Raw genomic sequence first — 14,005 nt, 5'->3', positions numbered from 1 at the left:
TCAGTAACATAGAGATGCATGGCACAGATGTGCTGAAAAAGGCACAACCATTTTTATAAAGTCACTTTTCTGACCCAGTCCAACAGCACTTTAGCACAAAAAGATCAGGTCTTCTGCGAGGGTAAATAAGTGTACTCCCATTGAGGCCAGTAGAGAAGTGGAGGATTATTATACTTATTCTTTGTGTTTGGGTAGCACATAGGAGCTCTGGTCATGGAGCAGGACTCATTGTGCTAGGTGTTGCAGACTGGCAATATGCTGCAATGTCCAGAATGAACGTTATGAAATAAACTTGATCGAAGTCAGTTACATCTAATGACTTAGGTGTAATACCTTTTGGCCAATTGTATTAAATATGCAATTGTTTGAATTGTTGCGGGATTGTATGTAACTTTTCTAGGGGCTTGACTAATGTAAACGTCAGGAACCGCAAAGAACTTTTGAGAGGCAGTGCGTGTATGGTGGATTTCCTAGGAAATGCCTGGAGGTGAGGGAACTGCAAATGAGCCACTTAAAATCCATCCTTTTGAGCTATGCCCTGGGGAGGGAAACAAATTGCCTGCTAATTATCTGATCCTGGGAACTCCAGCTCAAAGGCCCCAGAACTGGATGGAGGGTGGGTGAAACACACAGTTTATCTAAAATGAAAAATACGCTATCACTGAAGAACAATGCACTTAATTAGAGGTGGTTGGGGGAACAAAGGGAAATTTCACCCCCAAAAACCCCAAAAACCTTCCCCCATCCCTCAAAAAAGTTGATGTTTTGAAAGTTACTCAAAAAATAGGGAAAAGTTTGAAATTTGTAAAAACTAAATTAAAAGAATGATCACAATTTCAACATTTTTTGACATCTCTCTAGCAATGACACAACAAAGTATTCGTTAGAACTGATAAAGACATTGCTTGACAGGACCTGGAAAAAATCAGGGTACTGGTGTGATATCTTTAATCTGATTATTTTTCTAAGATTCAGATTGGCTGGAAAAATCAGTGCTGTAAATCATCCTCTGTATCTAGCTTCCATGGTAGCCTTCAAAAGAGTGGAGGCCGGTGAAAATTTGTAAACAAGCATCCTCACAGCCTGTCTGTGGTAGTGAATAAAGGGTCACAATGGATCCAACCCAAAACAAAGTAGGCAGTTCACCTCCATGGTTCTGAAAACCTGAAATGTTGCCATTCTAAACTTCAGTATAAATGAAACAGGTACTTGCTGGTGACAGATCATGCTAATGAATGGATTTAAGTAAAATAAGAATATGCCACATCCCCTGCCTCTTCTCCACTTAACTCTTGGGTTTTTTTAGCACCAAGCTTTTTTGCGATTCTAAAGGTGTTCATTCACCTGTGGGACCAAAGTGGAAACCCTAGGAGAGGATGTTCCTGGTGAGATCTTTGACCCAATTTTGTAGTTCTCTGCCAAACTATGAACAAGTATCCAACACAAGATCTGAAATTCTGGAACTTGACCAGCATTAGGAATGAGCATGGCACAAGTTCTATCTAATCTATCCTACCAATCTTTAATGTAGTTGTCCTCACCATACCCAAGAAGAAGGGGATGTGCATTTGTCCATATTTTACAGATGGGGAACTGAGGCAGAGACTAAGTGACTGGGCCAAGGTTGCACAGAAAGCCTGTAGTGAACTGGGAAATTGAACCTGGGTCTCCTGCATTCCAGATTGTAACTGCTGGACCCTTCCTTACTCTGAGTTGTCTTAAATTTTAGCAGCCAGTGATATGTCACTAACAGAATGGTGGTTTTTTTTTTTTTTCTTTAATGATGTTTCTGCTGCCAAATTGAATAAGAAAGCTCTGGACAAAAAGTTCAAGTGGCTACATGCTTTCCAGCCCTTAATGCTTGTTCTCATTGAATTTCCATTGTGCAATAGATTTGGAAATGAAAAGAAACAGTTCCCTAATGGCCCAGGGATGCTGCACTCCAAACAAATTGATGCCATGTGGTAATATGCGTGGCTTTGCTTCCGTGTAATGTTTTAAACACTGTACACCAAATGCAATAAATTGGAGAGTGAGCTCATAGATTCAGAGAAGATTAGGGATGAAAGGTATCTCAGGAGGTATCTAGTCCAACCCCCACTAAATCATCCCAGCCAGGGCTTTCTCAAGCCAGACTTTAAAAACCTCTAAGGGTGGAGATTCCACCACCTCCCTAGGTAACCCATTCCAGTGCTTCACCACCCTCCTAGTGAAAAGGTTTGTCCTAATATCCAACCTAGACCTCCCCACTGCAACTTGAGACCATTGCTCCTTGTTCTGTCACCTGCCACAACTGAGAACAGCCTAGCTCCATCCTCCCTTTCAGGTAGTTAAAGGCTGCTATCAAATCCCCCCTCATTCTTCTCTTCTGCAGACTAAACAAGCCCAGTTCCCTCAGCCTCTTCTCATAAGTCTTGTGCTCCAGCCCCCTAATTATTTTTGTTGCCCTCTGCTGGACTCTCTCCAACTTGTCCACATCCTTTTTGTAGTGGGGGCCCAAAACTGGACACAATACTCCAAATGAGACCTCACCAATGCCGAATAGAGGGGAATAATCACTTCCCGCGATCTGCTGGCAATGCCCCTCCTAATGCAGCCCAATATGCTATTAGCCTTCTTGGCAGTAAGGGCAGACTGTTGACATAAGCAGAGTTGTCCGCTTATGGTGTCAGTTCACATTTGGGGGTGTATATTGCCATGCCAGAGCCACGTCAGGGGAATCAAGGTGGAACATGTGCCCCATCCAACTTATCCATGTGGTAGGGCAGGTATCATGCTAATCAACTGCCATACTAAGAGCCTAAAGACTTGTTCTGCGTACAATGGATCAGCTTGCAGGCATCTCCATCTTCTGTGCTGAGGCATGGCTGGTAGAGGCTCCAGGTCCCTGCATACAACCTGCCATCTCGATTCAAGGAGCCAGTCTACTTACCATAAGGCAGTCTGCTGAACTTTGAGCTGAAGCAGAGAGAGAAGAGGTCAGCTGGATGGAGTCTCTGGGAGCTGGTTGTTATTAATACTAAGTGTTCATACAAATAAATAATTCTGATGGAGCAATTCCTTCACAGTTTAGCCGAGACCATCACTTTAACTTACCTAAGCGGCTTATCTAAGTCTCTGGGAGGTCTTGTTAACAATAGCCCAGTCTGCATAATTCAACTTTTAGTTGTAGTCATCTGTTAACATCAGGGCAGTTTTCCTTGGACAGTTTTTCTTTTTTTCACAGTTTAGACTTTCCTTATTAAGTGCATAGCAACTTCCTAGAGCCTATAAATGTATTAAAGCCCCCCCCCCCCCCCAATGATCAGATCAAAGGTGGAAGATGCATTATTTTGAAAACAAGTTAATTGATGCCGGAGGATTTGACTAAATTAAACACACAGTAACCCAGTGCTTAAATGATCAAATATTACCATATATTGACATAGGGTTTTTTTTGTAGTTATCAGTTAGAGTAGTGAACATATTGCTTTCTAAGGGCTTGATCCTTAAAACAATAAAATCCTTTAGGTTATAAATAATCCCACAGAAGACTGTTAAGCATGTGCATAACTTTTTGGTGGATCAGGGCCTAAGCCATCGATTTGCACAGGCCAGGAGTAATGGAAAAGTCACGTGGAATCAATGGGATTGAAAAAGGGGATGCGCAATCGGAAACAGGAATGTAGATAAGGGACTAAAGTAAGCCACTCACAGCTTTCTAGTCTGCACATACGCCCGGCAGTCTGGCTAGATGGAATATCCTAACAGGTCAGATTGTCCAAGCACTATCTGGAGATGAGCAAGGTATACATGCCTACAAAGGGAGCGATCTCGTCTGTCTTTAAGTGCTAGTATTCTAGGAATCCTGCATAGCAATGAAACTCCTTGGTATTTGACACAAGCAGCAGAATCACCACTTATCAATAGAGCTCTGTACAAACATTAAACCCTGTGCGATGGGCTAATACTCATTTTGCAGATGTGGCAACTGGGGCTGACAGAGAGATGTTAAGGCCAAAATTTGAAGTGCCTGAAGTTAGTCACCTAAGTGGTTTGGCTTTCACGGCTCCGATTCCAGTCCCTACGTGTGCTCAGCAGCTCTCAAAACCAAGCCATGTTTTCTGCGGGGGGGGGGGGGAGTGCATCATTTTAGCCACTCAGGTTTAAAAATGTTGTCCCAAAGCGACTTATCAAATCAGTACCTGCAAATAGAAGCTGGGAGGCCTGACTTCCGTTCCCCTGCATTGGCGATTCCATCTAATGAACTTTGACACAAATGCTGATTTATAGAATGAGCTAAGTGAATGTACACGCTTAAATGCTGTGATCTTTACATAAATGCTTGAATCAACTGTTTTTAACCAATGTACTTTTGTACATTCAGAAGTAGTCTGGGTCTCCCTCTGGTGGCTAATTTAATACGTACAATGTCATGGAGTTTCCTCATTTGTAAAACTTCAGTGTACACATGGAAAGGTACTAGGGATGGTACTGCTACTAAAATGCTCTTATTAATGCCTGTTTACGACTATAGAAACGATCTGCTGTCTTTTGTCACTCATTTCGTTTTGTCAGTTAGCAAGATAGTATCAAATGAAAAATGCAAGATAACCCTGAGATCCCCTTTCCTCAGTGGCTTTATTGGGCAAAAGAGGTGGAAGCCTGCTTTCTGCAACATATCTAACTTTACAGCCATGGCTCAAATAAATACTTGATTAAAGAGAAAATTGATTTACCTTATAGGAGATTCAACAGTGTGACAGTAGATTGAGTATTTCACAAAGACAGCGAACAGTAGGTTTTTCCTATTAAGTTAATTGGTATCAAGCACTATTTTCTTAGAATCAAAGATAGAGCATTGGCACTTTTCCTTGTCTAACTGTATGGGTTAGGCTTCTGCTTTCTGGTAATCAGTAGCCTTTGTTTTACTCTGTTTACAGTTCTTTTCAATAGCAAAACATCTGGCTATGGAATAGTTATTTAATTTCCATTAATAATTATTTTAACTACTTTTGTAAGGTGACCAATTTTACCATAGTTAATGTACGTTTACGTATCAGTAAAGCCATGTGACTTGTTCAGTAAGGAACTCAAAGGCATGACAAACATCTGCTTTGGGATTTCAATAGAAACTTTAAATCAGATCAGGCGTGCTCAAAATTTTGATACGTGGTCCACCGTAAGTGAACAGAGGATGAACAAGGCATGAACAGTGATGTCAACTTGAGTTTGTGACCTTGTGGTTTCAAATGAGTTTCATTTATTGAGTATAACAGAGCTTAATCTTGATTGGGAACTACCATAATACAAAATAATACAGATATGGAACTGAAAGCAAAACTTGGAGGCAAAGTAAGAATTTGAAAATTGAAACAAAAGGAAGACTGTGCACCAGCCTATGAAATAAAACCACCAAAGCTAGAAAGAAGCTAATTATGAGAGTACATAGACTCTAATTTGGTACATTCATCCATGGAGTGAAAGCTGCAGTTATTTATTTTCTTTTAATAATTTAAAGATAATCTTTGTTTCTTTTTTCCCATTAGCACTTAACTATTTTGGTCTTCATGGAGCGGGGAAGCTCCGGCCTTTGCTTGCTGTGGATATGGATTGAAACATTCAAGTTCAATAGAAAAAACATGGACATCCCACACTCACAGCCCAGGAGTAAACAGTTAAAGAAAATAAATATATTTCTCATGAAATTGACAACTGGCCGGGGACAAAGACACAGTCATTGACATAGCTCTGGGCCAGCATTTCAGCCCTTTCACCATTGATATTTTCATTAGAAGAGTGCTTAAAAATTCTCAAAGCATTAACCTCTTCCTTAGAAGCCCAAAAGTAATCATCAAAACAGAAAATATCAGACAGATGCACAAGATCCCGAGCAAGTTTGTGACTCTGGCGATATCCAATACGTGGCAATGAAGGATGTTTCTCAGTATCTAAACATTAGTGTCACTAGTTCCTGGGATGTGCCTATTGAATATGCCACAACCAACGTTCATTCACCAGATCATGTGGTTAGGGATCAAATTAATGTATTTAACGTATCTGTTAAATATTTAAGAGGAATCAGCTATTAGACAAACATCAGATCTGAGGCATGAAAGTGTGTTTAAAATGTATCTTCCAATCTGTTGCTGACTAGATTAACTTTGTTTACTGAAAAAGGAATCGGTCTTCTTCCTTTCATGCCGGCTTATTTCTAAATTATCATGGATTTGTGGTCACATGGACGAGTTGAAGGGCAGCAGCATACTTTTCTAGAGCCTGATCCAAAGGCCAGTGAAGTCCATGGACTCATTTAGCTGTGTCCTAGCCCCAGGAACAGCCTGTGAAAACTCTTTTCTTTTGAAGTGAGTATTATAGGCTGACCCCATTATCATGCCAATGTACTTCAGTCCTGGCCTGTGCAGCCTTTACATTTTTTGACATTTTTGACATTTCAGCTGCTTGATCACAAATCAGCTTTTTGTGCACCTCCTGCCTAACATCCTTTGAGCACAGACTGCTGCCTGCATGACGGTTTTGTAAAGTAGACAAATGTCCGCTATGGAACTAAAAAGAACTTGTTACTTGAATTAGTTGGCAAGAGATAAGATGGCCATGCCTTTGACACCACAAGCGTAGAAAGCCACTGCTTAACTGGCTACATTAAGTGATGCACATATTCAGTTTGTCTTCAAATGGCACTGTGTATTTTACAAAAGGACTTCTTGTTACACACACAGATATGACTACTGTAGGATGCAATATATTTCCCCTAACATTTTATTTTGAAAGTCCCAGGGAGTCTGGTTCACATTTTAGATGAACATTATATACAGAGTCTTATACTGAGGCTGCTGTATAAGAAAAGAGAAGGTGTACAAAAAATCTTTCAGTAGGACTGGTTTTATTTTGTAACAAAAGAGTGCATCTAAAACTAGATGGAGTATCAAAGAGCAAAAGTGACCTGGTACATACAAACAAAGGAGCTGCTGAGACTTAAATGTGCAGATCCACAGCTCAAACATAGAAAAGCAGCAGTAATTCAGACTTCTGCCTGCTTTAACAACTGTTAAACAAGGTAACTGAAAGAAGCCTCTTCCTAAAACATTGGCGAACAGAAAACCACCAGGAGATGCACTTAGTGGCTATTAGGGGGACGGCATTGTGAGATAGGAGATCAGTTCACAGTTTTATCACTTTCTCCATTTTCTATTAATTTTCTTTTCTTTTCTTCTGTTTTCCTCTTGAAGATGCTATTTCTGTAGAACTGAAGTTCTTTGATGCTTTCCCTGATGTCATCAAGAGCTCTGAAAGAGAATTAAGGAAAGTTTCAAAATGCACGAACACACTCAGGCTAAATTTGAATTTGCATCTCACAAATTCTAAACTGTTTAAATATATAAATAAATATAACAGAAATATATGGCACACATCTGTCAGTAATAAAACCATCTTTGCTAGACTCAGGAATATAGGAAACAAAGTTCAGCAAGGCAGGCATGCGAGGAAGTAACACATTACTTGTTGGTTTTGCTATTTATGCAAGACCTAAGCTCTTTCAAGCCAATAGGTTCCATGACTTCAGTAGTGTGTTCGAGGGTAAAGGCGAGTAAACTAAGGTGAACCGGTTCTCATTTGGGGAATAGAGAGAGCCTCACCTGTGAGAAGCCATCTTCTTCGGTGCAAATTCAAATTCTTCTGGATACCAGCGCCTGTATATGGAAGAAACTGAGTTTTAAATCCATATATCATATTTTAAATACATAGCCAGATGCCTCTTTGGGTTTGCTACAATAGGGAATGTCTTTCAGTGCAAGAATTTGGATTTCACTGGCATTCAGAAAAGTCACAGTTAAGTATTAAAATAATGTAATTCATGTGAGAGCTAAGCACCTCCCCACTCTAAGTAGGTACGAGTCCTTTTCCTGTTTTGGTCCTAGTGGAATATATGAAAGAACTAAATGGCTGCACACTGCTCTTCCCCAGCTGTCCTCCTTTCTTGTTTTAGAAGGAAATTAGTCAACAATAACTAGAACTCCTTAAATCTTGTTACAGTTTAACTTTGTATGGTATTTACCTGCAAAGTTCTTTGACAGTGCTCACATCAATTATCCTGTAATGAACATGTCTCATGAACTGAGGCATATATTTGTCAAGAAACTTCTTATCTGCATGAACAGAGTTTCCTAGAAAAAGATAAAACAGACGTATCTTTCAAAGGCCTCACAAAGCTACAATGAATTACATCTAAACTAGAGATAAGCTACTCAGACCGGGGAAAACCTGTGATTTCTAAATGTTTTCACAGTCAGCTCGTAAGTCTCATGCTTCGGTAAATATGCTTATAAAGGTTTCTCTGATTTCTACTGTGGGATCACTTCTGTGTGGTTTAAAGATATAATCTCCATGCATCAAATTCTTCAAGTATTTCCTTTACAATTTGTGTGTCAAAAAAGTCAATCAAAGTAAAAATATTACACAAACAACCAGGTTTTCCACTAAGGGTAAATAAGCTTTGTTTATTTAATATATTTCCATCAGATTACCCTTTTGACCTCTGAGTCAGGGTTCTGAGTCACCATTAAGTAACAGAACATTCAGAATAGCAGCATTTGGGAGTAGACTGGATTCATATCATCAGGTACAAAAGAACAAGGTGCCTATCCGTGACACTGTTTATCTTTTGCATTCACAAATTGCTATCAACACTAAGTCACATCAGTAATGACAAATATATAATACGATATTAATACTAACAGGAATTTAAGTTTCTTGCAGATCTATGGGGATTTTCAGAAACCATATGGAATATCTGCTTTAAACAATTACAGAATGGATGATACCTAATGCTGAACTTCCCTTGCTAAATAAAATTTAATTGCATGCAAATCTCCAGGTAGGAGACTAAATCACCCCTAAATTGTGCATTAACAGGCCTTTCAAAGTCCCACTGGGAACTGAAGGGGGATTGATTTTTATTAGCCTTAAAAATACAAGTACACATTTTACCTGCAAGAGGACAGAAGCCAGGAGGTGTTTGCTGTCGTACAAAGGACAAAAATTCATACTCTGCCTGCTGAAGTGAAATTGTACTTTCTTTCACTGCCTTAGTAAGGCCAGACTGCAAGAAAGAAGCATTGATCACGAATCAAATATTTACCATTTAAAAATACTTCCAGAGAATCTAAACAGTAGTCAAATGTTACCTATAAACCAATAACCAACTAATGGCACATTTATTGCCCAAAAGCATTAAAAAGATAACAACTTAACTCTTAGATTTAACCTTCTGGGAAGTCTCAACATTTCACCAAGTGCATCACTGTTCATCCACTTCAATCCTAGCTAAGGGACAGATTCTGATTTCCTTACTCATGTTGAATAGCATACTACTGCACTGACTTCAATGGCACTACTCCGGAAGTAAGGAATATATAGCATGAGTAAAGAATATCACAACATGACTCTCAGCAAACACACATCCCTGTGACTTTTTCCCACCTGCTATTTTATAATGTCTCAGTCCCCAATTACTCAGACTTTGTACAAATCTTTATTTATATGCATAAAAGTACATATTCCAAGAGAAAAATATAGTAGAACCTCAGAGTTACAAACACCAGAGTTACAAACTACCCGGTCAATCACACATCTCATTTGGAATTGGAAGTATGCAATCAGGCAGCAGAGACCTCCAAAAATGCAAATATTGTACAGTAACTGTGTTAAATGTAAAATACTAAAACAAGAGAAAGTTTTATAAAAAAAGATTTGACAAGGTAAGGAAACTGTTTCTGTACTTGTTTCATTTAAATTAAGATGGCTAAAAGCAGCATTTTTCTTCTGCACAGTAAAGTTTGAGCTGTATAAGTCAATATTCAGTAGTAAACTTTTGAAAGAACAATCATAACGTTATGTTCTGAGTTACAAACAACCTCCATTCCCGAGGTATTCGTGACTCTGAGGTTCTACTATATTATCAACAACTGTATCTGTTCAACAAGAGGCAGGTGTTAATTTACTAAATGGATTATTTATTGGTTGGTGGCAGTTAAATTAATGGTCTGTAAAGCATTTTAACAATAAACCCTACTTTCAGGGATTTGGAATCAATGCTAGATATCTGCAGAATATTCTGTGGGGTTTTTTTGCTTGTTTTTAATCTAACCTGGAAAAATATACTTCCATATTTATTTGCACTCCTGTAATTTAGAAGTTACTGGCTTAGGTGTTTACAAGGACTCCTATAACTCAGTCTCCTTTTTTAAAGCTAAATGTCATTTATCTTATCAATCTGCTGTAAAAAGTTCCTAAAAATGTATTTCCATAGCTGTGCCACAAGCCACTTGGGTCTATCAGATAGTGTTTAAAAATTTCATTGTGTGGCTGTTTTTTCCTTTGTGCTGTAATTTTATCTTTTTTTTTGTGGTCAGTTAAAAGTAAGTAGCTCTGCATGAACAGAGATGACTTATTTCTGAGCTGCTTCCATCTCCAATTCACTTGAGAAGTAAAACTAGATTTGGATTCTCAATTGGAGGAGGAGAAGAAAAAGATCCACCACATAAATTACTTTGTTTTCCAAAGACCTAATTTTTCCCAGACAGAATAAGATGCCTGAAAGGGATTTCTGGGCATTTAATAACTTCAGCATTTAATCAAAAACTACACTGAATTTAAATTTAAGATGAAGACTTGAAAAATCTATTCATTTCTTGCAAGCAGGAAACTTTTGTGGTGAGTAATGGAGTAATGTATTTCTGCAAAATTGAAGCTTTCAATTAAAAATTAATTAGGTTTCCACCCCATGGAGTGGGGGGAAAAACAACCAAATTTAAACTTACTGTAAATTGGTGCAACATTGTCTTCCTAAGACTGTTACTGGTTTTCATATTTTTTCCAATCAATAGCACTGTGAGCCAGAGACGATGCTGATCAATTTAGTTGCTTAAATTCAGAACTCTGTGAGCATCAGTGGAACCAGCAGGAGTCATGTCAGTTTCACACTGCTGCTCAGAGCTTTCCCAAGCAGCAGCTAAGGCACTGTAACTGTTGCCATGGACATCGCTGGTGTTCCATTCACCATCTTTCATATCAGCCATTGTTGGTAGGTTTGGTTCTCTAGCTAGAAGTTTGTCTAGTAAAATTTTCAATGCCTGTTCAAGGTTGTTACAAGTTAAGGTTGTTGAGGCCCTTTGGATAGCCTATTTCCAGGATGATCTTGTGGTTAATGCACTGGACTGGATCTCAGAAGATCTGGATTCAATTCTCAGTTCTGCCATGGACTTCTTGTGAGACCTTGTACAAATCACAGATGGGGAACTGAGGCAGAGAGAGATTGTAAAAGGGGGATATTTCCTTTCTCCCCAACCTTTGTTGTCTACATTTAGAATGTTAAGCGCTTCAGAACAGGAACTGTCTCTAAAGTGTCCATATAGCACCTAACATAATTCTGAGACTAAGAATTATAAAGTTGCTACTAGTTGCAAGGAAACAGTGATTCTAGTACTATTGCTCTAGAACTTTTACCTTCCCATGATGCTCTTTACACCATTCTGACATGCCATCCAGCAACTCATCTGGCTGGTTTATAATCAGGTTGGGACCCTATTAATGAGAAAAAAATATTAATATAATCAAATCCTAACAAAAAATCATTCTAAAGTTTATCATCAGACAGAAGAAATCTCCGCTAGCTTTAAAAAGAAAATTACGAGAAAGCTGGTCTTGTTGTGCAGAACAACATGAGCAATGTGGTGGGAAATGCTTCCACTTGGTATAAACTACCAATAGAACTAGAATTAGTGTTTAGTTAAAGTGCTATTCTAGTCCAAGTGACTCTGTATGGATAATAGCCTGTGATTCTAGTTGGTCTCTGAATGGTTTCTAACATCAAGTTTCCTTAGTCTACAAATGAAAAGGAGCAGTGGTGTTTTTTCTTCCACCGTCAATAACTCAATCTGGGATGTGAATATTAGCTCAGGGTCTTTCCAGCTCATGCATCATTTGATTGGATTCTGTAACTGGAATTTATTTAACAAGCGATGATCCATGAGTCAGAACTGAATCCAGTTGCCTCTCCCAGCACTGTGTATATTCTGCAGGGCTAAATGGTACTGCATATGTTCTTGCTTTAGTGACTCAGTGTAAATGGGAAGCGTAGATCTGTTAAGTAAACTACTGCCACTTTTACAAGAACATCTTCCAGATTATAATCACACTTTAAAAACAGGCATTTTCAAGTCAGCAAGTGGTAAAATTTACAGTACTAAAGTGACATGTTACACTGACATTGGAGTTGTCCCTTTGTGTTAGAGAGACTACTTTTTTTTTTTTTTTTACAAAATCAGAAAAAGTTCCTTTTAAATACACTGTTTCTTAGAGAAATTAGATGAACGAGTATTCAAATGTTCACCAGATCCACATTATTTGTATAAATGGGTTGCTAGAAAAAAAAAAATCAGACATTCCTATACCTCATGGTTTTTTTAGCACTAAAAAATAACACCCCCCCACACCCATTTCCTGCTTTCTATATCTTTAAGCAAATCTATCTTATCCAGGGCTTTGGCTCATCTTCATAGACTTCACAGAGCAATTATTTGCATAATATTAAGGCCAAGGTTGTTCAAGAATGTGGGTTACCTTCCACTGCCATTTACACACCAGCACAATCCAAAGAGCCCTCAAAAACAAGTGCTATAAATTGTTCTTTGGCTGGTGTTCCATTCCACAGGCTGCACACATCTGGAAACTGCACTTAGGAAAGGGCCTACACCACACTGGCTGCTTCTTAATCAGCCGGTTCAGGAAGATAAAAATAGTCCAGGCTAAGCTGAGGGGCAGGGGAGCCTTAACGCATGACAAAGTAACAGCCCCAGAGGTTGGTAATCAGACGCCCACCAGTACACAGCGACTTCAAACGCTCACCGACCTCGGCCACAATGTTCAAATCCGAGTCCGTGATCAGACACGCCATCTCGATGATCTGGTCCTTCGCTATGTCCAGCCCAGTCATCTGCAAAGACAGAAGCCAGCACGGTGAGAGCAGAGCAAGAGCAGAGCTGTGTTTACACGGGGTAGCGCCGGGATGGAGCACAGAGCCGGGCTGTGTTTACACGGGGTAGCCCGGGGATGGAGCACAGAGCAGAGCTGTGTTTACACGGGGTAGCGCCGGGATGGAGCACAGAGCCGGGCTGTGTTTACACGGGGTAGCGCCGGGATGGAGCACAGAGCCGGGCGGCAACGCCGGGGTGCACCAGCGATGCCTGCACAGGTCTCAGTCGCTGATCCGTGCTCGCCCGGCCAGGAAGGGAAGGGGAACGTCCCCCGGCAGCTCCGCGGGCCGTGCACGGAGCTGCAGGGTGAATCCGGAGCAGGACGTCCCGGCCAGACCCAGCACAGAGACGGCGGCGGCGGGCGGGGCGGCACCTGACCTCGGGGTTTCGGGATCTCTGCGTGCCCCCCCGCCCGCCCCCTCAGCCAGCTCCAGCCCCAGCCCCAGCCCCATGGAAACATCCCCCCACCGCTCTCCCGACACGTGGCCCCGAGGAGCCCCTCCCCCACGGGGGGGGTCCTGCCCGCCCCCCCCTCACCTCCAGGTCCACCCAGACCATCCTCTGCCCCACGCTGCCCTCAGCCATGGCCGCGCCGCCCCGCAGCCCGGCTCCCACCGCCGCCGCCCGCAGCCGGCGCCCGGCAGAGCCCAGCAACCACCAACCGCTGCCGCCACCCCGCATCGCGACAGGCCGGAAAGCGTCACGCTGGAGACTACAGTTCCCAGACGCCCACGGGCCAGCTCCCCCCACCCAGTCCTGTGGCTGGGTCTGGCCCGGGGCCTGCTGGGAAATGTAGTCACCCTAGGGCCGCGCTGGAAGCCATGCCGCTCCGCGCAGCGCAGCACGTGGTGGGGCTGGTGGTCTGCCCTGGTCCCCTTCGTCCCCCTGCTCTGTGACAGGCGCTTACAGCTGCTGTTCCACTGCAAGCGTCTCTCTCTCGCTCCAGGGAGTATTTAATTTAAAAGCCTTTA

At 41.2% G+C, this 14,005-nt stretch overlaps 1 protein-coding gene and 1 pseudogene across 1 annotated transcript; one reads left to right on the top strand and one right to left on the bottom strand.

Moving 5' to 3' along the window:
- Positions 1 to 477: 477 nt before the first annotated feature.
- LOC137165628 (NXPE family member 1-like) lies at positions 478 to 6,093 on the top strand (annotated as a pseudogene).
- A 770-nt stretch (positions 6,094 to 6,863) lies between these two features.
- REXO2 (RNA exonuclease 2) lies at positions 6,864 to 13,744 on the bottom strand. Its single transcript, XM_067565774.1, has 7 exons — positions 13,572 to 13,744; positions 12,911 to 12,994; positions 11,506 to 11,583; positions 8,989 to 9,100; positions 8,057 to 8,165; positions 7,638 to 7,691; positions 6,864 to 7,286 (listed from the first exon to the last, which is right to left on the bottom strand). Exons 1-7 carry the CDS (start codon positions 13,713 to 13,715, stop codon positions 7,157 to 7,159), a joined length of 711 nt encoding a protein of 236 aa, XP_067421875.1. The 5' UTR covers positions 13,716 to 13,744; the 3' UTR covers positions 6,864 to 7,156.
- Between the last annotated feature and the right edge of the window lie 261 nt (positions 13,745 to 14,005).

Source organism: Emydura macquarii, unplaced genomic scaffold (genome assembly GCF_026122565.2).
Source record: "Emydura macquarii macquarii isolate MOO-44397 ecotype Brisbane River unplaced genomic scaffold, CSIRO-AGI_Emac_v2 contig_312, whole genome shotgun sequence".
NCBI classification, from domain to species: Eukaryota; Metazoa; Chordata; order Testudines; family Chelidae; genus Emydura; species Emydura macquarii.
Note: the sequence above shows the minus strand (reverse complement) of the source record. Positions and strands in the feature narration are given on the sequence as shown.

Excerpts from the sequence above, each read along its gene's own strand:
- REXO2 (XM_067565774.1), bottom strand. The coding sequence starts at position 13,715 with ATGCGGGGTGGCGGCAGCGGTTGGTGGTTGCTGGGCTCTGCCGGGCGC. Across the intron at positions 11,584-12,910 it reads ATTTGAACATTGTGGCCGAG|GGTCCCAACCTGATTATAAA; the intron begins GTCGGTGAGCGT and ends TCTCATTAATAG. Across the intron at positions 8,166-8,988 it reads TGGCTTCTGTCCTCTTGCAG|GAAACTCTGTTCATGCAGAT; the intron begins GTAAAATGTGTA and ends ATCTTTTTCTAG.